The following is a 23,209-nucleotide window of genomic DNA, read 5'->3' as shown; positions in this document are numbered from 1 at the left end:
TGGACGGAATGGGTTGGTTAGGATGGAAAAGTGTCAACATTACCTAGCTCTCCAGGTGTGTACTAATTGGAATTAGGAGTCTCTTGGGTAACCATGTTTCTTCTGGCACAGAATTAAACATCCATGAGGTCTTCAGTTGACATTGCTTTATCCTTGCAGGTACTGACATTGTGCAGTGGCTTATGAAGAACCTCTCCATTGAGGACCCAGGTACCTGACCCTTGACCCTGACTTTACCCCCATAACCAAATTCCAAGCCAGATTCTCCTATCCTCCTGAGAACTGGGCTTATACACGTGAATTCCAAGATGTAGGATCACTCTATTTACAAATAGAATTAATTTATTTTCTCCACTGAATTCCTATCTTTAAATTTAAATCACCCTTGGAGGAAATGAGCAACTATTTAGAATGCCAGAGAGCCCAATACAATAACATGGGAAATGAGATGGACTCTGGTTAGCCACAGCAATTAAAGTTAAGTTGTAGCACGGTCGTCACCGAACAGCCTTCTAGAGCCAGCTCTTAAAATTAGATTGCCTGATCCACAATTAAGAGGTTTAATTATTTGCTAAGACTCCTTCTGTTCTCTGCTTCTGCAAGAAGTGAAGGAATGATTTTTTTTTCAACTTTAATTGTGCAATGCAATTACCTCACCAGGAAAGCTACAGCAAACCCTGGCCAGTAAAACGGTTTCCAGATCTGTCCTCCCACCAGCAAATAAGCAGTAAAATTTATTTTCATAGCAGAATTAGAAAATGCAGAGTTCCAGAGTAAAATGAAAATTCTAGATGAGAAAACTTTTCTGAATTTATTATATACTCCCCATCTTAACTAAGTATTCTTGCTGCCTGAAGGTCATATTTACAAACATCCACTAATGTATTCTGATGTTCTTGGGGATTAGACCTATTTGCCTCAGATTGAATGCCCTTCAATTGCTATGCCTTTTAAAGATTTTTTTCAAGTGCCCATTCTAGGTGTCTGACCTTCAGCTGTGATTCCTTGCCGGGGTCAGTATGCCAGCTCGGTCATTCCTATATTTTAATCTGATGCTCCTAATAGACTATTGACTATGAAACAATAAAACTTACATAGAGTTCAATTAAACATAGGCGCCAGAAATCTGAGTGCCAGAAAAGCAGGTCATGAACGGAACACTAGCCTTTTTCCCCATCATGATTAATGGCCACTTTCATGAGTAGTGGAAATTCTTAATTCTAGTCAAGTTCTTAATCCTCAGGAGGAAACTATGAATGCTAATCCTTTTAAGGAAAAAAAAACAAATCAACTACCCTACGTGTTTGCCTTACACAGCCTGGACTTCTGATGGTCCGCTTGTGAAAACTGGACTGAATAAGTCTCTACCAGTTCATTTACCTGTATGTAGAGTCACCCTTCTTCGTGGTGGTCTCTTCTCTTCCAAGAGCACTGTTTTCTTTGCCCTTCTAAAACAGTCATCCTATTTCTGACAAGTATTTTATCGTTATCATCAGTGGTGATAGTAGCAGCAGTAATGGTGTATTCAGAGAACCCTGAACCCCCTAGTGGTAGAACAGGCTTCAGGAATCCACTGGTGCTGGTACGAGAAGCTTCTGTGAAAGGTCCCGAATGATAAGAGTCTTATCTATGACGGTCTATTATACTTTGATGCCCTTGGGAGGACATGAAGGTGTTGAGACCTGTCTGGGCTTCTGAGAAGTAGATGAGCAGGAGAAGTTAAGAACAATTCACCAGCAGGAATGAGGCAAACAAAAGCCCTGGGAAGGTGGGTATCCAACATCTCTTCTTCCTTCCCATCTGCCACATCTCCAAGCGAAAGCCTTTTGAAGAATGAAGTGAGACTTCTAGCTCCTAGATTGGTGACATGAAAGTCCCCTTCTTACTGGATTGTACTCTTCCTTCCCTGGAGAAGGAGCAGTTGCAGGTGATGAAACTTCCCTTTTCTGCTGGACCCATGGTTCTTGAAGCATATAGACTTCAAAAGCCAACTGGTCACCACTAAGCAAGTAAAATACAATTCCATTCATTCTGATTCTCCCAGTTACAAGTGTATGCTCCTTCCAGAGGAGAAGACCAGGTTCTAAATATGCAGAATGGCTGGATTATATACAACCTCTTGAAAGTTGTAGCATTGTCACGGAACAGCCTTCTAGAGCCAGCTCTTAAAATTACATTGCCTGATCCACAGCTGAGGTTTAATTATTTGCTAAGACTCTTGAAGAGTTTGCAAATAAAACCAATACAAGTCACTTTGAAAAATTCAGAGCTTATGAAATTAATAATTCCTAGAGACTCCCTGAGTGTGTCAAATAATTTCTACAGCCAAAAATTAGTTTTTATCAGTTAGAGTACTTTTACATTTGTGAAAGATTATCATGTATGATAGAACCATTTAGCTTTCTTTTTTCTTAGCTCTGCTCAGAGTAAATAGAAATTTGTAACCATTTATGTGAATCTACTTATGGCTGGTGCTAAAGTAACAAAAAAAACAGGTTGATTGTGGCAAAAATATAAGTATTTCTATTAGGTTGGCCTCCCTGGGCTACTGCCCACTGCACTGCCTGCCCATCCTCCAATTCTCTAAGATACTGAGCTTTCCCTCTATGTCCGTAAAAGAAGGGTAACACACTCCTTATCGCTGGCGGGACTGTCATGTCCGGAAATGCAGTGTGAGTCCGAAGACTCTATGGGCTGCGTGCTCATTGCTGGTGGTGACTTAAAAAAAAAGAGAGGATGAAACTAAAAATATGAAATCGGGCTGCCAGCACTTACTGAGCACTTACCCTGCACCAGACTGCTAAGCTCTTTATGTGAAGCATCTCACTTAATTAAATACAGGCTTATCCACACCAAAGCCCGTGGTCTTAACTGGGAAGGTGGACTTTCTTCTGGAAGCTTTAGGGGCATTAACAATGTCAGACTCTCAGAGCTAGGATCCAGGGGATCCAGACACACGTGGCCCTCCCCAACCATTGACATCTCCCCCCCAGCCCAGTGCAGCCCTATCGGAAGCTATCAATCAGCCAATCATGGCGGTGATCTGGGGGTGATGATAGTTGACTTCCGGTTGCCTTTCTGCTCCCCCCACCCCGCCCCACTTACATTTCAGCTAAGTAGCCCTGCATTCTGACAGCTTCCTAATTACTTCTCTCTCTTCTGCCCTGTCCCTGAAGTTGAAGCAATACACTTGGGAAGCCTCGTAGCTGCCCAGGGCTACGTCTTTCCAATCTCGGACCATGTTCTCACCATGAAGGATGATGGCACCTTTTATCGTTTCCAGGTAGGGATGCAGCTTGTCCTCCTGAAGAAACTTTTCTTCTCATCATCATCTGATCTCAGATTAGAACTACCTAAAAAACTGACAGTATTTAAGGGAGCAACCCTTACCTCCCACCAGCACTGGGACAACCAAGCGAACTTCTGTCTGGGCCATTTGTTGCCCTACCCGCATAGTAGTAAAAATCCCTCATGGAGAACCTACTATTCACTGTGTGCTTTACACATTATCTCCTCATTTATTCTGAAGAACAAACTTTGGGGGGATTAGTGTCTCCCATTTTACAGTTGGTAAAACTGAGGTACTTGGAGAATTAACAGGGCATTGAGTAAATCCAGGGGACAGCCTTGATTTGAACCTAGGTCAGCCTGATAGCAGAGTCCTTGATGTTTCTACTATATCATGCTGCCTTCCTGGTGTGAAGTTTCTATTCACTACCTATTAACACTGCCCAACCATTCCCACTCCTCAGATCCTGTCCCACAGTGAATTGGAGCAGAGGATAAGGGGTTGTGTCAAGATCTAACCTAAGGGTTTAGGAGTGGAGTTCTTCAGACAGGGTCAAAGGATGTCTAAGTCTGCTCAGCTGCCATAACAAAATACCACAGACTGGGTGGCTTAAACAGCAGAAATGTATTTCTCACGGTTCTGGCGGCTGGAAGTCTAAGATTTTCAAGTAGGGTTCAGTTTGTGAGGAGAGCTTTCATCCTGGCTTTCAGATGGTTGATTCTTACTGTGTCCTCACAGGGTGGAGAGAGAGAGAGAGAGGTTGTTAGCTCTCTGGTGTTTCCTCTTATAGGGACACTAATCCTATCTGATCAGGGCCCCACCCTTATGATCTCATTTAACCTTAATTACTTCCTTACTTCACATACAGTCACACTGGGGGTTAAGGCTTCATCATAGAAATTTAGGAGGATACCATTCAGTCCTTGGCAAAGGGACAAAGGAACTTGGGGCTTGTGCCCCAGCAAACAGTGCTTGTCTGACTTCTGTATTAGACTTCTATTACCTCGGGATAAGAAGTTTTTGCCCTGTAAACTGTTTCTCATTTTTGCATTTATTTGGCTTACCTCAGGTTTCATTTCTCAACACCTAGATTAAAATGTTGTCTGGCCTCCGCTGCATTAAGAACAGGAGAGAGTTAGGGTGTGGTGTCAGCACGTGGACAGAACCTGTCATAGGGAGGGGTCCTCACTGGGTGCAGGGGAGGGCTGCCCCTGGGCCCCAGGCAGGGGAGGGCAAGTGCTAGCGTTCTGAGTCCTGACACCTGTGCTCTTTTGCAGGCCCCATACTTCTGGCCTTCGAACTGCTGGGAGCCTGAAAACACTGACTACGGTAAGCACTGAAGCCACAGCCCACACTTAGTGTTACTCCTGGGACCGCAGAAGGCAAATCCTTGCTATCTGGGCAACCATGGTGCGTGAGGAGGAGGGTCTTTGCCCTGCTTAACCCTTTCTCATATTGTTGACATGTGCTAAGCTTCCTGTTCCACATAATGATGAAAGACAGTGCACGCTGAAAAGTGCAGCCATTGGAAGGGAATAGGGGAAGGGAAGAAAAGTTCTATCAAGCGTGGCTAATGCTCATGCTGTGGGGCCATGGAGAACTGGGCTGGTGGCTATTGACCACTCCTTCCTGGGACAGGGTTTCAGGGAGGGCTGGATCAAGGTGCCATCTCTCCCTGTCCATTTCCTTTCTCACAGACTTGTTAAGACTTTTTAATAATTCATTGGTGTTTTTGATAGTCAGTCACTAGAGGAAAAGTGTAACAGACCATGGAAGGGGTATACAAAAGTTACCCTACCTAAGAAAACAAAGAGTGGGTGAAGCTGGGAGATGGATAAGCAGGGAATTACCTCTGTCCAGGCAGGAATCTATTAGTCTCTTGCCATATTCTCTCCATGAAGACTGTTTAACACATCTACGTGTCAGTCTTCTAAAGTTGCATTATCCCGATACTTCAGATAAAACTGAGGTCCAGAGAGGCCCCGTCCTCATACCTCTCACACTGTATGCTACTTGTCTGGATGCCTGGTCAATTGTAAGCTCCATGAGGGCAGGCTGGTCCACCTCATTCATTCTCTTATCATCCAGTGCCCAGTGCATGCCTGAGGCATAGTTGGCACTCGGTAAATATTTGCTGAGGGTTCTGGTTCTTTATTAAAGGTGATTAACAGACACTCAGTAGACACAGCGGAATTTGAACTCAGATGCTCGTTTCATTCTGTCCCTCTGCACAGTGCCCTCATCACAGACTCAGCTGCTGGGGGCAGCCCACAGCAGCTCTCCTTGGGACCGGTGCGCGTGATGAGACCTGCACCTTCTCCGTGGGTTCTTTGCAGGATGCTTTTCACAGGAAGGCAGAGCCAGCTGCAGCTGGAGGGCCTGTCCCTGAGACCCTGTGATAAGCTATACCCTCCGGATTATACTTCTGAGGGATGGGAAACCGGCAATTGGGAACAGTCCTGAGGATAGAATCCTGGCAATTCATTGCCCTACAAGGCTACAGTTGTTCTGTTTTCAAGTCTGGAGCACAGCCCCGATGCAGAGGACAGGTCCCTGTGACTGTCTCATCAGCTGTGTGCAGGCACCACTGCGGGTCCCTCTGGAACTGTGCTGTGCCCTAAATGATGTGATAAGTGGGTGCAGCCAGGTTTCTGGCTCAGAACGGGAGCAGCACTTGGCCGCTCATAAAATACGTGCTTCTGGGGCTGAAATACTGCTCACAAAAGCCCAGCTTGGAATTTGAATAATTGTAGCTCAGTTCCATGCAGCAGCCGTGTGCCCTTGTGAATGTGAAAACCAGTATTTTTCCAGGCAATGGAGAGCGTGGGAGGATAGTGGGACCAGAAAACTGAGGCCAAGTAAGATTCAAATATTTACTTGAATATAAACCCACAACCATCAGCCGTCTTACCCTGCATACAGCAGGGCACAATTTCCCTTTCTCTACAGATTTTTGTAATTTTAGTTGTGCAGCGGGAACAGGGATGAAAATAACAATTAATGTCAGGCTCTCCCTAAAGCAAAATTATTTTGAATTCCTGTACCTCCATTTTGGCAAGTCAGATGGAGAACTTAGAGTGCAGGATGCAAATTACTCATCGCCATTTCCAGTTTAGCCAGAAAATCAGAATTTACCAAGAGAGATGTCAGCACAATGGGCCCATTGTTGACTGGTTCCACTAGCTGTGTGATCTTGGCAAGTTACTTAACCTCTCTGCGCCTTGGAAATCTCATCTTAAAACCAGAATAATAATGGTACTTGTCTCTCAGTGTTGTTTTGTTAATTAGAAATGGGTATAAGTTTTGGTGTATGGCATGTAGTAAGGAGTCAATAAAAACCATGGTGGTGGTTGGTATTATTACCTCCAGGGTGATGTTCTATCTTCCTTGTTCTGTGGTGGCCTTCTTGCCAGAAAGGATGTGACACCAGAGCTAAGAGTTCAGAATAGGTATGGCTTGGATTGATGAAGAACCAGGAAACTTTCACTCATTCAGCAAACATGTACTGGTCACCCACTCTGTGTCCGTTGTTCTGTCACAGATTTGAGTGAGTTATAGGCTTACCCTCCAAGCATCCCGGGCTGGGAGAGGCAGCGTGATGGGGGCAAGAAGAGGATGGTGAGGAGTCTGATCTGAGTACTCAGAGATTTTATGTTGATGAAGAGTGATTACGAAGGTTGAATCATTTGGAATGGGCAAGTTTATTAAAAGGTCTTCGTAGTCAAGGAGAGACGTTTAGAGTAGATTCAGCAGCTTTAGAGAGCCATGGTGGGTCCCCAGCAATGGGGAATAACCTGCAAAATTCCCTCATCTATGAAATGAGGCTAATAACAGAACTCACCTCATAGGTTACTACGAGGCTAGATAAGTGGACGTTTGGAAAGTCCCTAGAGCACTGCCTGACGTTCAGTAAGCTCCATACATGTGGTAGCTGCCCTGCTATTGTGGTGACTTCCCCAGACCTAAAATACCACTTGGCACGTAAGAGGCACTCAGATTTTTTAATGGGTGAATGAATGAATCAATGAATGAGTAAATGGGGCAGTGAATGTCATAGTGGAGACATTCCTCTGAACTAGACCTCAATTCTAGTTCCACCTCTACCACTAACTAGTCCATGGGTAAATCACTTCACTTCTCTGAGCCTTTAATTTTTCCATCTGTTAATGAGGTGTCTGTACTTGATGGTCGCCGAGGTTACTTCCAATGCTAAAATCCATTGTTCTAAGGAGTAGTTAGAGGGCATGAGGACAACGGAGAAATAAGTGATTTATATGTTCCCTAGTTTAGGAGATTGAGGTTAATTATGATGTCACTAGTAAAGACAGAAAGCTTGGAAAGGGAGTGAGTTTTTTAAGGTCATTGAAATAGGATAGGTTCGATACTTTTTAAATGTTTAATTGTACATGTAGCACATGAATCTATTGACTTTATAGAGTTTTTAATTGTGTTCCGTTTTTGCTGTGGTATGGTAGGATGCTGGTGAGATTGAGATGGCATGAGATGCCAGCGTGAGGGCAAGAAGACAAAGATTTTTCAACGAGAAATTACACATCCAAGAAAAACCAACATCTGAGCTTAAAGCAAGTCCCCTGGATGCCCTGTTCGAGGACTTGGCTTTGTTGCCAGTGGTCACTTGATTAGTTAGGTGTCAGAGGGAGCGCTGTTGAGGCACCAAGGAAGTGCAGGCAGACAAGCCCCAGGGAAGGTCTGTGCCAGGAGAAAGGTCCCCTCAATAGCTACTTGCTGCCTTCCCAGTTATGGTGAACCAACTGCCCAACGTGTGACATTAGCTGTACAAGAAGGGGCCCACCAGCATTTGATCGTGTAGCTCGTGGTCATCAGTAGAGGTACCGGCTTTGCCTTCCACGCATGGTACTTTACTTCTCAACTTAGCTGGCCCATTTTGACCCAGATGGGTTGGAAATTTCTTGGGATGATTCTGCTTAAATAAAAACCAAATCTGGGTTACACTTTCCTGAGTTTCACATTTGGCCAATACAAAATACTGTCTGAGGCAACGTCGTCAAAGCAGCTGCCACCCGCGCTGACCTACACCTCTCCTGGGTCACTGGGACCAGGTCTGCTGGGGCTGGTGACATGCCAGGCTTTCGGCTGCAGGTTGCCCCAATTCCACAGGCTGCCTAGTTGGTGACAAAGGAGGTACCTTGTGATAGAGAAGATACCCCTTTATCTGACACAGTGCAGAGCTGTAGCTGTTTGGTTCACTGCAGAAGTTGGTGAGTTGGTATGAAAAAGTGATACATAATACCTTAATGACCTCAAATTAATGTAAAATGTACAAAGAAACATTCATTCAACAGCCTTTTGAGGTAGAATGAAAGATTCTCTTTGATTATCGTTGCCCATAATTTGAGTTTCTTTCTTAAATAAGTCACACTTAAACCATCCAGTTTTGACATCTTTAAAGTGCATCAAGAATTTTGAAAATACTTTTAAAGCAACTGTATGTTGTCCCCGCTCAGATTTCTACTATTTTTTCACGTTTTTTTCAGTTCTCTCACTTATACCAAATTCATCAGCAATTGTCTTAGCTGACTCTCCTTTCTCAGGTTATTCAAAAGCTATTCAACTGGATCGTCATAGAAACAACAACGCTCTCTCTTTTCACATTAATTTCACCAGTGCGTGTAATATTAAGTGAATGTACATTATTAAAATAACAAGTATGCCTAACATAAGCAGGTTTGAGAACAAACACAATTGACTCTCACCCACAGACTCGACTGTGTGAGCAGAGGTGTGGGCATACAGAGTAGGCTGCTACCAGAAGGCTCCAGCTTATCGTAGGCTGCATCAGGAAATTTTTCAGACCACATGGAGGAGGTCGGTTAACCCAGCAAGGAGTTGACTAGAGTTCCTGGTATAATTAAGTTGTCAAACAACAGGTCAGCCCTGGTCCTCTCCGACCTTGCCTCCTGGTCTTGTTCATTCATACCATTCACCTGTTATCTCCCCTGGGTCGTTCTACTTGGCACTAGAGAAGGAAGGAGATACCGAAGAAGCAGAGGTAGGAGAGGAAGTGATGAAGGCCATGTTTGAGGAAGAATATCCTGGCAACTGAGGGCTAAGAGCCCTTCCTGAGCCTGGGAAGAGACACCTAAATTGTCCTCCCCTTCCACTGTCCACTCATTCCACCTGGCAGGCCAGGCCCTGGTGCTAGGTGCAGGGCTTCGTGCTGAGCAGGACACAGCCTCTGCCCTGCTTGGGGTGAAACAGTGAGGAGGATGAAGGGGGTTGTCAGGATTGGAAGATGGGGTCCCTCATCTGACAGATTCCCAGAGGTCAGGTGTCATGGCTTCCACATAGAAACGTATTCTTTTTTTTTCTTTTTTTTTTTGCGGTACACGGGCCTCTCACTGTTGTGGCCTCTCCCGTCACGGAGCACAGGCTCCGGACGCGCAGGCTCAGCGGCCATGGCTCACGGGCCCAGCCGCTCCGCGGCATGTGGGATCTTCCCGGACCGGGGCACGAACCCGCGTCCCCGGCATCGGCAGGCGGACTCTCAACCACTGCGCCACCAGGGAAGCCCAGAAATGTATTCTTGACTGCAAAGCGTTGGGCACATAGAGGGGAATGGCTGGCTGGCTGGATGGATGAGTGGATGGATGGCGATTCCACCACCCTGCTGGTCTTGTATATGTTGTAATTTCTCTTCTTCCTTCAGCCATCTACCTCTGTAAGAGGACAATGCAGAACAAAGCAAGGCTGGAACTGGCGGATTATGAAGCAGTAAGTACGATTATTTTCCAGGAAAGGGATGGGAGGAGAGTGTAAGATACATTCAGTTCTTTCTCAGCTTGTATTTTCCCCTTTTTCTCTCCCCAACCCTTCAGACAGTGGAAAGACAGTCTCTTCTATTTTCCCTCTTTTGTTCTCAGCTCCTCTTACCATCACAATAAATTACTTCTTTAAATAAAGGAATCTCAAAACTCAGCAATAAAAAAAACAACTCAATTAAAAGTTGGCAAAGGACTAGAACAGGCACTTCACCAAAGAGGACATAAGGATGGCAAAGGTGTTCAACATCATTAGCCATTAGAGAAATGCAGATTAAATCCATGGTGAGATACTCTTACACACCTATTAAAACGGCTGAAATTAAAAGTACTGGTAATGCCAAGTGCTGGTGAGGATGTGGTGAACAACGGGAGCTCTCCTATGTTGCCGGTGGGAGTGCAAAATGGTGCAGCCACTCGGGAAAATGGCTTGGCAGTTCCTCATAAAGTTCAACACACACATACTGTACAGCCAAGTAATCCCACTTTTACATACCTACATACACACCCTAGAGAAATCAGAACTTACGTTCACACAAAAACCTGTACACTAATGTCCATAGCAGATTTATGTGTGATAACCCAAAGCTGAAAACAACTCAAATGCACTTTAACAGGTGAATGATTAAATGGACGATGCTACAGCCATGTAATGGAATACTGCTCTTCGGTGAAAAGAAATAAACTATTAATCTAACCACTTGGATGAGTATCAAAGACATTATGTTGAGGGAAAGAAGCCAATCTCAAAAGATTTCAAACTGTGTGATTCCATTTATGTGACACTTTTGTAAATACAAAACTATCACGAGGGAAAACAGATCAGTGGCTTCCAGGATGCAGCTATAAAGAGATTCCAGGAGGGAGTTTTGGGGGGTGATGGAACCATTCCGTATTCCGATTGTGGTGGTGGTTACATGAATATATACATGTGTTAAAATTTATAGTACTGTACACGAAAAGAAAAAAACACATTTATTGTATGATAATTTTTTAGTTTAATATATGATCGTTTTTTAATTGCATCTTCTTACCCGATTCACCTGTGCTTGGCAGTAAATGCAAAATCTAAGGACCAAATCCAATCCAGAAGATAAGATGTATGTCAGATGGCAATATACTCTCCCAGCTTTCCTCCACCTCCACCTTCTTTACAAGGTGTGATTTCTTACAGAAACTGGAGACCCAGCCACACTCATATCCGTTCCCATTTAACAGAGCCAAGGCACAGAGAACTTGAAGATTCACAGATAATGTTTTAAATATTTAAAATTTGGGGTTGCAGACTCTTCCCCCGAAACCACACTTTGTATGGGTCACAGAAAACCTAGGATACTGGCCAACTTTTCTTATACCCTCCAGAGGAGGTGTTGCTGAGCCATAGAATGACTGAAGAGCTGGCAGCTAGGAGGAAGGGCAACGTTAGGGGCAGTGAAGAATCCTCCCCTGGATAATCCGGCATGAACAGCACCTCAGATCCACCCACCTCCCCAATGTCCCTCCCACTTTTGCTGTCTCAGTCTTCCAAACCAAGCGTGAGGCCCCACTCTACCAAACCTTGTCACCCTTGGTTACCTACACCCAAGCCCACCAATGCACTGAGCCACCGTTCCCCTCTCTGCAGCCCAAGGGGAATGTGCATGCCATCAGAGAGCAGGACCGGTGCATGGCGCTCCACCCTCTTTGACCCCACTGGCATCACAGGACCTGTGAATGGGCAGTGCAGGTTGCAGTGCAAGAGTTTACGGCGAGTGTTAGGACCTGGCTAAAGTTTGCTTATCCAAGGGAGCCGTGAAACATAAATCTGTTGGAACGTTATAATTTTCCCCAGCATCCCTAGCATGGCGGCTCTGAGCATCTTAGGCACCCAGTCCCTGCCCTATCTGCCCTCGTGCACCAGCAATCACCCCTCTTCTAGAAGACTGCTGTCGGACTCTTTGTTCGCACAGTGCAAAGTGCTTTAACTTTGGCATGACGACATCACTTCCTGAATATGACCTACAGAAACAACCCAGACGGCAGAAGCATGTGGCCCCTCCATCCCGTGTCTCCCTTCCCTGTAGTTCCCTTGTTTAAAGAAGCTCCTAAACGGAAACAAGACAGCACCAACTCCTGACATATTTTATTCTGTTTTCTTTTCTCTTACCCTACAATATTCTGCTTTGGTATTTGTAAAGAATATGGTGTTAAGATGTTCTTTCAGGTTGAAGTTCTGTCTAAAAGTGGTTAGAAACTAAAGAGACATTTTGTTTTCAAAATTCAGTAATTTTATTAATTTTTTCTGATTACATCGTCCATTTGTAAAAACAATTCAAACAACAAAGAAAGGAGAGAAAATAGCCTGCAATCCTTCTCTCCTAAGCTTTTTTCTGTACATACATTTTTTTTTCTAACAAGAAAACTTGAATCACACCACAAGCATTATAGTGTAAGCTGCCTCTTTTTCCAGTCATATACTGTAAGGATGTTGAGGATCTTTCCATATCAGTAATAATCATCTACATTCTCATTTTTAATGGCTGCCTAGTATTCCATGGTATGACTGTGTCATTATTTATGTCACTGCTCCCCAGTTGACAGACATTCAGGCTTTACCAGCTTTGCTTCCTGTGAACAGTGGGAAAATCTAAGGGACAGTTTTTTTGAGGTACTCGTACAGCAAGCCTTGGTAATAACTGAGTTCACGTGTGTTGGTCTTCAACCGAAGCTCCTTTTATGTTAATAATCCACTAATGAAGGTAATCAGTTAGTGTTGGCATGAGCTCTATGAAAATACACAGCATAATGTGGGCTCTCGCCTTGCATTCCATCAGGATTAGGCGGGTCATTAGGGGACCTGTCAAACGCCCCTCCCCACCGTCCTGTTGTGCTGCTAGGCTACTCTCCAGGCTTCGAGAAAAGACTTCTTCCCTCTTCCTCTAAAGGTGACCCTGGATGCCTTTTCTTTCTTTTTGTTTTGGGGTTTTCCTTTCATGACCATCACAAACCTAGACACTCTCTTCTTTCCCACTTTTGAGTCTGGACTTTCAAAGTTGTTAATGCCAGGTCCTCTGGGTTCTCCTTTCCTGCCACCTTCCTAGCCCTCTGCTTGCTGGAAGACAAGTCTTGAGACACCCATTCTTGGTTTTGCAATCAGTTGCAAAAACACCCCTCATGCCTTCCCTAAATCCTGCATGAACAACCACAACCAATTCTCCCTATCTTCAGTGGCCTTTATAAGTGCTGTGTGAGTCGTGTTCTTGTAAAACACACAAGAAAAGAGGAATCGGGAACCACAGAGACGGCAGACTTAATGGGTGTGTAAATGAATATTAATAGTTCTGCTCCATACAGCAGGGTCTGGTGCAAAGTCAGATGGGGTTCACATCCAGTGGATTTAAAGTGGGGCCCTACTGTTTTGTTGGGAGTAACCAGAATAGATGGCTGCCTTGTAATAAGCATAGCTGTCGATGTGCAAACTTACGATGATTAATGCCTTCTTGTTGATTTTCATTTCTCATTAGGAAAACTTAGCAAGACTCCAGAGGGCCTTTGCAAGGAAGTGGGAATTCATCTTTATGCAAGCAGAAGCACAAGTAAAGTAGGTGAACTTAATAGAGACCCTTTACAAAGAGAGAAACACTCTCTGGAAATCAGAGGTGGTGTGAGGGTGGGGGTTCCTTCCATGGCCAGCCAGCTATGGTTAGTCACTGTCTCTCTCATGATAGCAACTGAGTAGAAATCAAGTTCAGGATGGATAAGTTGCATCTCTGTCACCCATGGCACTCTAAAACAATTCCCAAAGCGTGTGTTTCAGCAGGCAATGGGGTTCCTCCCAAACGTAGAGCTCTGGTCCTAAGAAGATGTACCTAATTCCCAAGGAGACTTCCAAACCTTCTTCTGTGCTCAGAGACTAAAAACCATCAGACCCACTTTACTTGTTGGTCTGGAGATTTCGTCTTCATAGGAAAACATACTGGAGTTTTAGACAGGCCAACAAGTGGCCCCTCCACCGTATCTCCCGGGGGGAGGGGTTCAGAACTAATCAAAAATAAGGCAGAGAAGTCAGACATTTGGAGTCTGAAATGTCAGATTGTTACTGATGAACTAGTTATAGGACATGATTTTGGATCTGTGACCACAGATCTTTACCCTGGAATTAAACATCCTAGGCAGAGCTGGGACTCTTCCACCTCAGGGAAGAGTCCAGCCCTGTAAGTTTACTGCACGCAGAGAACAGGTGTCCTGAGAATAGGCTGACCCACACAGGGCCCAGAAGGACCGACCTCAGCTTTCTAAATTTCTTTTTTTTTTAATTTATTTATTTTATTTATTTAATTTTGGCTGCGTCGGGTCTTCGCTGCTGCACGCAGGCTTTCTCTAGTTGCGGCGAGCGGGAGCTACTCTCCATTGCGGTGCGCGGGCTTCTCATTGCGGTGGCTTCTCTTGTTGCGGAGCACGGGCTGTAGAGCGCAGGCTCAGTAGTTGTGGCGCATGGGCTTCCTTGCTTCGCGGCATGTGGGATCTTCCTGGTCCAGGGCTCGAACCCTTGTCCCCTGCATTGGCAGGTGGATTCTTAACCACTGCGCTACCAGGGAAGCCCCAGCTTTCTAAATTTCTTCTTTCAAATCTGCCAATAAGTTAAGTCTACAAGAGATGAAAGGAGGAGCAAGTTGGAGTGTTTTTCCCATATTCTTCCTTCCCAGCGAGTGTAGTGGAAATTCCTTCCTCTCTAAGGAAACAGGAGAAGTGGGTAGCAAATGTCCCCCACCACACAAACATGGTCATCAACCAGATCCTTTTGATTCTGGGAAACGGACTTGCTCAGGTGCAGTTCTCTCTTGTCCTTTCTAGCAATGGGCTCTTGTTTAGCTTCAAGTGGTAATGGAAGAAATGGGACAGAGGAGGGGTGGGAAAGGGATGCTGAGCTGGGAGGAGGTGAGTACCTTTTCTCTGGGCGCCCCTTGCACCTGAGCAGCCCCCATGGGTCTTCAGAGGACCCCCGGTGCCCTCTCTGGGCAGTGTGGGTGACATTGATCACAGGTACAGTCACTGGGTCCAGTGGGCCTCATGGTGTCATCGCTCTCCCCCTCCCTCTGCAGTCTCTACCCCCCACCCATGAATCCACAGGCCTGCCCACCACCCCGGTTCTCCCAGAAACCCCCGAGGGAGGTGGACACCAGACACTGGATGCTGAGCTGCGTCAGGAGGAGCCTTGGCCCCTGAGGAAGGAGAAAGCAGGAGGGTGGGTGAATAGGTGAGAAGGAGGCAGGATTGAGCCAGTGCACTCAGACGCCTCCGGGAAGTGAAGAGGAGGGCTGATTTACACTTCCGGGATCACACGGCATCGAATGTTATAAAAGGAGGGAAAAGTGCCACTTTGTACATATACGGGATTTCTCGATTCACTTTTTTGATGAACTCTGTGATTACATTATAATTGTGGGCCATTTAAGTACACAGTAACTCTCACAAAAATCACAGTATGACTTTATTTCAGTCAGTCCAATGTACTCCCAAGAGAGCCAAGAACCAGCAGTTACAAAGCAATTAATCCGAGTTACTTTTTACTTAGAGAGATAATATGAAGTAATACCGGCTTTTTTTTTTTTAAACACTCTTATCTATGCGATCACAACATAAAGGATCTGTCTGTCTGTCTGTCTTGCAATTTGTACGTCCCCCAGCTGAGGCCAGAGATATTTGCCTTCTGGATCTTGTCACACACTAGGGTTATTACTTTGCTTTTAGGAAGCCAGATGGTTTAAGTGACTTTTAAAACACACAATTGCAGCATTTTGAAGACATTCCTACTGATTCTGAATCTAAAGCAAACTTGCAAATTTGAGGATGAAACACTACAAGCCTATATTCCTTCCCATAATCTGAATAGGCAGCAGTAGCCACTTTGATGCGGGGCATGTCGACAACTTATGCAGCTCTTAGTAGTCCAAACCTTAATAATTCAAATGGACAGCTGCATTCCTGAACCCTCATTAGGCTCACCCTGTTCTTTACACATAATTGGTCATTTGCAACCTAGCTGAAAACAAGCTCTCTTACCATGTGTGGGCTTCTTGAGGTTTCCTTGAGGGAACCATACACCCATATTGTACAGCTCTGCAGAAAGCAGGGACCACACAGGTGCCAAGAGCCCTGTGTACACTAAGCTCCTAAAAAAGGGAGAACAGAGCTGACACATGGGTCATGGAGGAAAAACAGAATTAAAGGCCTCTGATTTCCCCTTTTTCACTCTTTCAGGATTGATCGGAAAAAGGACAAGACAGAGAGGAAAATTTTGGATAGTCAAGAACGAGCCTTTTGGGATGTCCACAGGCCAGTGGTGAGGAAGCTCTGCTTAGTTCTCTAAGTTTTACATTTTCTCTCTTCCTTCGCTTAAAAGAAAAGACTGTCTTTAGCCACCAGGCGTCTCACTTTTAAGAAAATTGCTAAGCTTTGTGAAATTGGTTTTTGCCATTAATTCATATCATCTCAGTAGATTTTCTGGAATATATGTCAGTTCCACCTTTTAAAAATTATACATCCATGAAAATATGGAATTGGAAATGGGGAGCTGTGGGAATTCCACCTGGGGAACTTTGGGCCCTGAAGTTTCCAGTCCTAAGTTAAGCAGTTTCCATTTCTACTGTCATTCAATTCCAACTTCTAGAATATTCTCTTTCAAATGCAACCGTTGTTGTTACGGTGGTTATGTTCTGTGAAGTCGCCGAGAACACTGAATTAGTGGATGCTGAACCATTACGTTATCCTGGGAGAGATACAGGGTTAGGTTCTTGCAAGCCTCCAGTCCCATTTTCATCAACTGATCAATACATAACCTTGTTTGAAGTGTGTTTCGGTTTAAAGACACCTTATTTAATGTATATTGTTGATCACTGGCATTGAACTGGCAGCCAAGAGCACTATAGCTCACGCCTAGATGGAGCTTATCTAACATACCTATTTTCTCCATAAAGCATGTCCCAGCCTTCCTGCACTTAGGAATGCTTGACAGCACATCAGCACTGGTCTTGGGCAAAATCACCAACAAAAACACAAAAATGTGTAAAACTGGTGCTGAATAGACTGTGCAAAGGACACTTGTTTGCAGCATGAGATGAAATAAGAAGGCACCTCACCGGGAACACGCAGGTCTGGCAACTCAACACGTCTCCTGCTCTGCGCACGTCCCAAATGACCATGAAGGCACCAGAAGCCCCGACTTGGGGGTTATAAATAAATTTTAGCACGTAGGCAAAATCACAAATACAAAATCCACAAATAATGAGGTTTCACGCACTTCTAATTTCGTATTACTAAAATAAGTCTTACATTTTCCTCATGAAATGGAACTAAAACGAATAAGCTATGTCAACCTTCCTCAAGTCTGATTAAAAGCAAAACCAAAAAAAAATTCCCTATCCTGATAGTGGAGTGGTTTTAGATGGTTAGGTATATGAAAGAACAAAGGCTCTGACTGAAGCCATCCACCAATTTAAATAATAAGTTTACGCTTATAAACTGTACACTGTACTCTCTGCTTATCATCCTTAGGTAATATGAGGTAAGCTGTTTTAATTCATATGAGAACTCTGTGGAGGAACACATACTGAAGGTGAAACACCTTTGTAAAAAAAAAGACTGTAAATGGCAAAATGGGGATAGTCATGTGTTATCTGTAATGGAAAAGATAAAGATTGGTTCTGATAGTGTCACTTGAGCCAACTTGGAAAGTATGATGTTCACGTAGTAATTTATATGATGATTTTTTTCTCTCAGCCAGGCTGTGTGAACACAACAGAAATGGATATCAGAAAATGTCGACGTTTGAAGAACCCGCAAAAGGTTAAAAAGGTTCGCTAGTTTAGCTGAATTAAAAATTCTTGGGATCACCCTTCCATTTCCGGTACTGTTCAAATAATAATTTACTATTTGTAGTTCTTCCCCGTTTCATCCTTTGAAACCATATCATTCATTCTACAAATATTTATGGAGTGGCTGGCGTGTGCTTGGCACCGTTCTGGCTGTGGAAATATAGTGGCAAGTCTTAACAAAGCCCACAGCCTGGTAGGCATGAAGCAAGCCAGCAGGCAACGGTGGGAAGTACAGGACGGTTCAGGAAGACCAGGAGCATGCCCCAGACCGGGGGCTTCCCAAGGGTTTCCATAGCAGGCTCGAGGGTGCAGAGGTCTAAAGGGTAAGTAGCAGTTGGCTCTGGGGAGACAGCAGAGAGGAAGGGAAACATAAGGAACAAAAAGTAGGGCAACACCACAGGCGAAGGCCAGCTTGGTACTTTGACACAAATGCAAGTCTTTTAGCATAGCTAGATCTCCCAAAGTCAAATCACCATCTCACCCAACTGTGAATGAGCCAGTGATCATTTGTGTTTCACTATACTGGAAGGGGCAGTGGCTCTCTCTCCTCTATCAATATATATGTGACATGACATATATATCAGCTTCTTGAATTTACTTATATATCTTGTTCTTCATTGAGATATTGATGCCCACTGTATTATACTTTAATGTTAGTCTTAAAATGTCCCCATTTAGTCTTTAAAGGGCCCCCTAATTCTAATATTCCAGAATTTCATGGAGCCCACATGCACCCGGAGCCTTTCTTGATTTTATAGATTTCAGCTATAACTTGCACACCCTTCAGTGTTTTATTTCTTTCCCAGAACAAAGATTGTCTTTAATCTGTCTCTAACAAAAGGAACAGATTAAAAAGTAGCTATAGCTGTGGGCAAGTGGAAAATCTGTGTCCAGAAAACTGGTCAGTTTAAAAGGAAAAAATCAGAAACCCTGCCATCTCAAGTTTGTACCAGACAGGCATGTCATCTGCTGACAAACAGAAAATCTAGAGGGGCTCTTTATCTTCCTGCATAATCTTCAGGAATTGTTCCTGAACTTTCCTGTGTCTCAGAATCACCTGGGGCATTTGATGAACGTGCAGGTTCCCGAACCCCACCCATGAAGATTCCGATTCAGGGGGTCGTGGGTAGAACTCGGCAACGTACCTGTTTACCGAGTACCCAAGAGAACTCTTTGCAGGTGGTCTATGGACTGTATTTGGAGAAACACTGATACACAAGGAGACCATTTAAGCTCAATGAAAGGAAGGATTTTCTAATCGTGGTAACTCAAAGATGGACCAGCTGCCTCAAGAGGCAGAGTTCCCATTATTGGAGAATTTCAAGTAGAGGCCACTCGCTCATTGTCAGGATGTCGTGGAGGGGATTGGAAGCATCAGATGAGCGCTTGAGCTAGCTGACCCTTCGGACCCCCTTCAACTCGGAGGATGCATGATTCAATATTCTTGTTTCTTCTCTAGTCAGTGTACGGCGTGACTGAAGAATCCCAGTCGCAAAGCCCAGTGCACGTCCCCAGTCAGCCAATCAGGAAAACTACAAAAGAGGACATCCGGAAACAGGTGAATGAATGCGCTCTAAGAGGAGATGTGGCCAGCTTGAAAACCTTTTGAATGTCCACCTCTGGAGGCTGAGTGAGCTTTGAGTTCCTGGAAAGCACAGTGGAACCCAGCTGTGGGTGACTTGAACCTTTGGGCACTGTGTGTGAATAATTCCCGGAGGCTCGAGAAGACAAATTCTCCACCAAGTTACTCCAGCAGTTACTAGAAAAGGACATAAATGAGTTACCCCAACACCATGGGCTGACTGCCGTAGTCGGGTTTCCCCCAAGACGCTGTGGGAGCTGGAGGCAGGAGGGACTCATGTCACAGCATCCTTCAAATTGTACTGCACTTCCAGAGTAAGCCAGCTCAGGACCACCAACTTTATTGCTCTGATTCAAAACGAAGGTTGACAGATAAAGCAAACCCTACCCACAGTGCCATCTCAGCATTATTTGGTTCCATGTTATCCTCCTTCATGATGAGGAGTTAACTGGTCAACCCAGGTCACAGACAATGCCTAATTACATTACTGCTTTCCAGGGGTTCACTGGTAATGAAGTGACTTGACTTTACATTATGCTTTACTGGCTTCTAGGGGGCACCCAAAGGCATAAACTGTGAGGTGCCTTCCCTTGATAACTTTATTATTGAGTGGGGAAAAGGAAACAGATGTATGGAAAATAGCTACTCAGTGCCAGTTAAGTACACCAAGCACATGGACATGATGTAGGTGTGAAAGCTGGGTAGGAGATCACTGGAGATTAGCCAAACCAGATCCTTATGGTGTGTGTGTTACCTCCATGCTGTTGCTAAGCTTTGTAGAATATATACTATATTTAAGTTTTCATTCACTTCTGGGTAAAGAAGATGTGGCACATATATGCAATGGAATATTACTCAGCCATAAAAAGAAACGAAATTGAGTTATTTGTAATGAGGTGGATGGACCTAGAGTCTGTCATACAGAGTGAAGTAAGTCAGAAAGAGAAAAACAAATGCTGTATGCTAACACATATATATGGAATCTAAAAAAAAAAATGGTACTGATGAACCTAGTAGCAGGGCAGGAATAAAGTCGTAGACATAGAGAATGGACTTGAGGACACTGGGGTGGGGGGAGGGGGAAGCTGGGGCAAAGTGAGAGAATGGCATGGACATACATACACTACCAAATGTAAAATAGATAGCTAGTGGGAAGCAGCAGCAGAGCACAGGGAGATCAGCTCGGTGCTTTGTGACCACCTAGAGGGGTGGGATGGGGAGGGTGGGAGGGAGACGCAAGAGGGAAGAGATGCGGGGATCTATGTATGCATATGGCAGATTCAATTTATTGTAGAACAGAAACACAGTATTGTGAGGTAATTATACTCCAATAAAGAACTATTTAAGAAAAAAAAAACGACTTAAGCTGTAACACAACACAGGAGAATATGTGATGTAGGCTAAATTGTAGAGTGTGTTTCTTAGTGCGGTAGGAATTTCCAAAAGGGCAAAATGGTTGCTGGAGTGTCAAGTTGGAGGGCTGGAGAAGTCTGTCCAGAGGAGGTGTTTGGATCTTGGTAGAAATACAGGTTTGGGGTTACTGGGGTGAAGGGGGGAAAAAATTCCAGTTTGGTCTTAACACTTCTGTTCTGCCTTTCCCCAGATAACATTTTTGAATGCACAGATTGACAGGCATCGTTTAAAAATGTCCAAAGTGGCTGAAAGGTATGTTTCCCCTTAATAATATTACTACTTTCTTCTAATTTAACAAAGGAGAAATGTTACAGTGTTATGGCTAACAAGTGTGTACCAAGAGGCAGACCACATTCATTTCTTAAACTGATGGGTAAAAAAACCACAGACCCTGTGTGAGTACAGCTAAGATAGCAGACCTCCCTTGAGTGATGTCAAGAAATGTTCTGTTGCTAAAGCTTTTGAGAGGGGTGGCCGAGGGACCTTGTCAATCAAGGAAGAACGTCCTTAAAAGCTACCTAATGCACTTTTACCTTCAGCCTCTTGATTAATTCAAATGGAATTGCTCCCTTTTCGGCTATAAAATGCCCAGATTCACTTTATAAGGGGAAAGAAATTACGTATGCCCTTTGAGGTGCTGGCGGCGCAAACAGGAGGGCCCTGGTCCATCAGGAGGCATTCCACCTCCACACACCATCAACCAGCCAACTGCATGGAATCAACTGTAAAGAAAATATTTGGGACCTCCAGCCTGGCTTCCGCCAGGGCATTTGTGCTACAATCTGCACCAGGAGCTGGTTCCACCTTTTTAGCTCGTGGGAAACTCAATTTTGTCAACGAAACGGTCTGTGTTTGGACTCTCCGTGAAGAGGGGGGACCACCTGGGGAGTCTGTATGGAATAAATCTGAGCAGGCGACCCCAAGCTGAAGGTTTATTCATCCATATGCTACTGGTAAAGCAGTGACCAATATCTGAAAGCTCAAGGGCTTAAGCCGGGTCTTAGTATTTATTGGCTATAACAGTAAAGTGGGTCCTTTAAGCCCACCTCACACAGAGGGCTGGCTGTGTGTTCAACCTGTAAGCCTTTCTCTGCTGGCCCCTGGGTTCATCACATCTTCTTTCTAGACAAATAACGGCAGATTGAGGCAAAGAAAACTCCACACCCAACGCCAAACCGGAATTCACACTTTGCCCTCAGGTGGCCAAGGACATCCCTGGATATGGGCTCATCTCTTTAATGGCATCTTGTGTCTCTTCCAGGACTTCTCAGTAGTGTCACGATTGACATTCTGGGCCGAATACTTGTTTGTCGCAGAAGGCTGCCCTGTACATGATAAGATGTTTTGCAGCATCCCTGACTTCTACCCACTAGGTGCCAGAACCCCACCTCACAGTTTATGACAACCAAAAATGTCTCCAGACGTTGCCAAATGTCCCCAGGAGGGGACACAATCGACCCCGTTGAGAATCACTGATATTCCCATTTTCCCCAATGCACGTGCTTGAGAACGTTGCCATGGCTGCAGCTCACAACTAGGCGAGTGTTCTGGGGTCACAAGTTTTAGCCTGGCGGCTGGGGAGCCACCACACCCCATTAGCATAATGTGGGGCTTCCTGAGTACAGGCTCTCAGGTTGCTTTTTAGATCTCACTGTGGTTGCCTTTGTCCCAGAAGAGTGCTTGTTAGTGAGGTAGCTGGGAGGACCTTGATTCCATTGGTGTCATAGCCTGTGAGGAACCACAAGCTTCTTTCTCTGTGAAAAAGGGACAGAAATGGCTGTGCTGGGATACTGTGAGCGTCAGAGCTAGCCTTGCAAGGGCACTTTAAAGTCTGCAGTCCTAGGAGAGCATGCATGCGGGAGCATCTTTCCCTGGGTCTGGTTGCTGGGGTCAGTGGTTTTGAGCGTGATCATCCAGGTGAACGAGGGGGTTAAGAATGGAGATTCCCAAGCCGTAGTGCTAGGGAATTGGATTCAGTGATTCCGAGTAGGTCGAGGGACCTTCAGTTTGAATTCTCTGCGGTGGACTGACCAGGTCTCCGAGGATTTGGGGAAGCCACTGCCCACCACTCACAGTGACCTGAGAGCTCACCTCAAAGGGGACACCCAGCTTGGTCTTATCTTTGGGGTGTAAGGAAAGATCCCAAACCAGTCAGCACGAGGGAGGCCAGCTGTGCAGGTGTGCAAGGCGGGAAAGGAGACAGCCACGGTGGGGGAGGGGAGCTGGACGCGCCTATTGTTGGTTTGTTTACCACGGGGTACCATCTAATTAT

The 23,209-nt window shown here is 44.9% G+C and overlaps 1 protein-coding gene across 1 annotated transcript in view; it reads left to right on the top strand.

Annotated features, from left to right (window-relative positions):
• Positions 1-23,209, top strand: part of RGS6 (regulator of G protein signaling 6) — a 537,436-nt gene that overhangs the window by 436,803 nt on the left and 77,424 nt on the right. The window contains 9 exon segments of the mRNA XM_065871495.1: positions 160-210; positions 3,177-3,283; positions 4,567-4,618; positions 9,978-10,042; positions 13,593-13,669; positions 16,330-16,411; positions 17,848-17,922; positions 19,402-19,500; positions 21,128-21,189. Of these exon segments, the coding sequence (XP_065727567.1) occupies positions 160-210; positions 3,177-3,283; positions 4,567-4,618; positions 9,978-10,042; positions 13,593-13,669; positions 16,330-16,411; positions 17,848-17,922; positions 19,402-19,500; positions 21,128-21,189 (670 nt within the window).

This window comes from Phocoena phocoena, chromosome 2 (genome assembly GCF_963924675.1).
Source record: "Phocoena phocoena chromosome 2, mPhoPho1.1, whole genome shotgun sequence".
Classification (NCBI taxonomy): Eukaryota; Metazoa; Chordata; class Mammalia; order Artiodactyla; family Phocoenidae; genus Phocoena; species Phocoena phocoena.
This window is presented reverse-complemented; position numbering and strand designations above follow the sequence as displayed.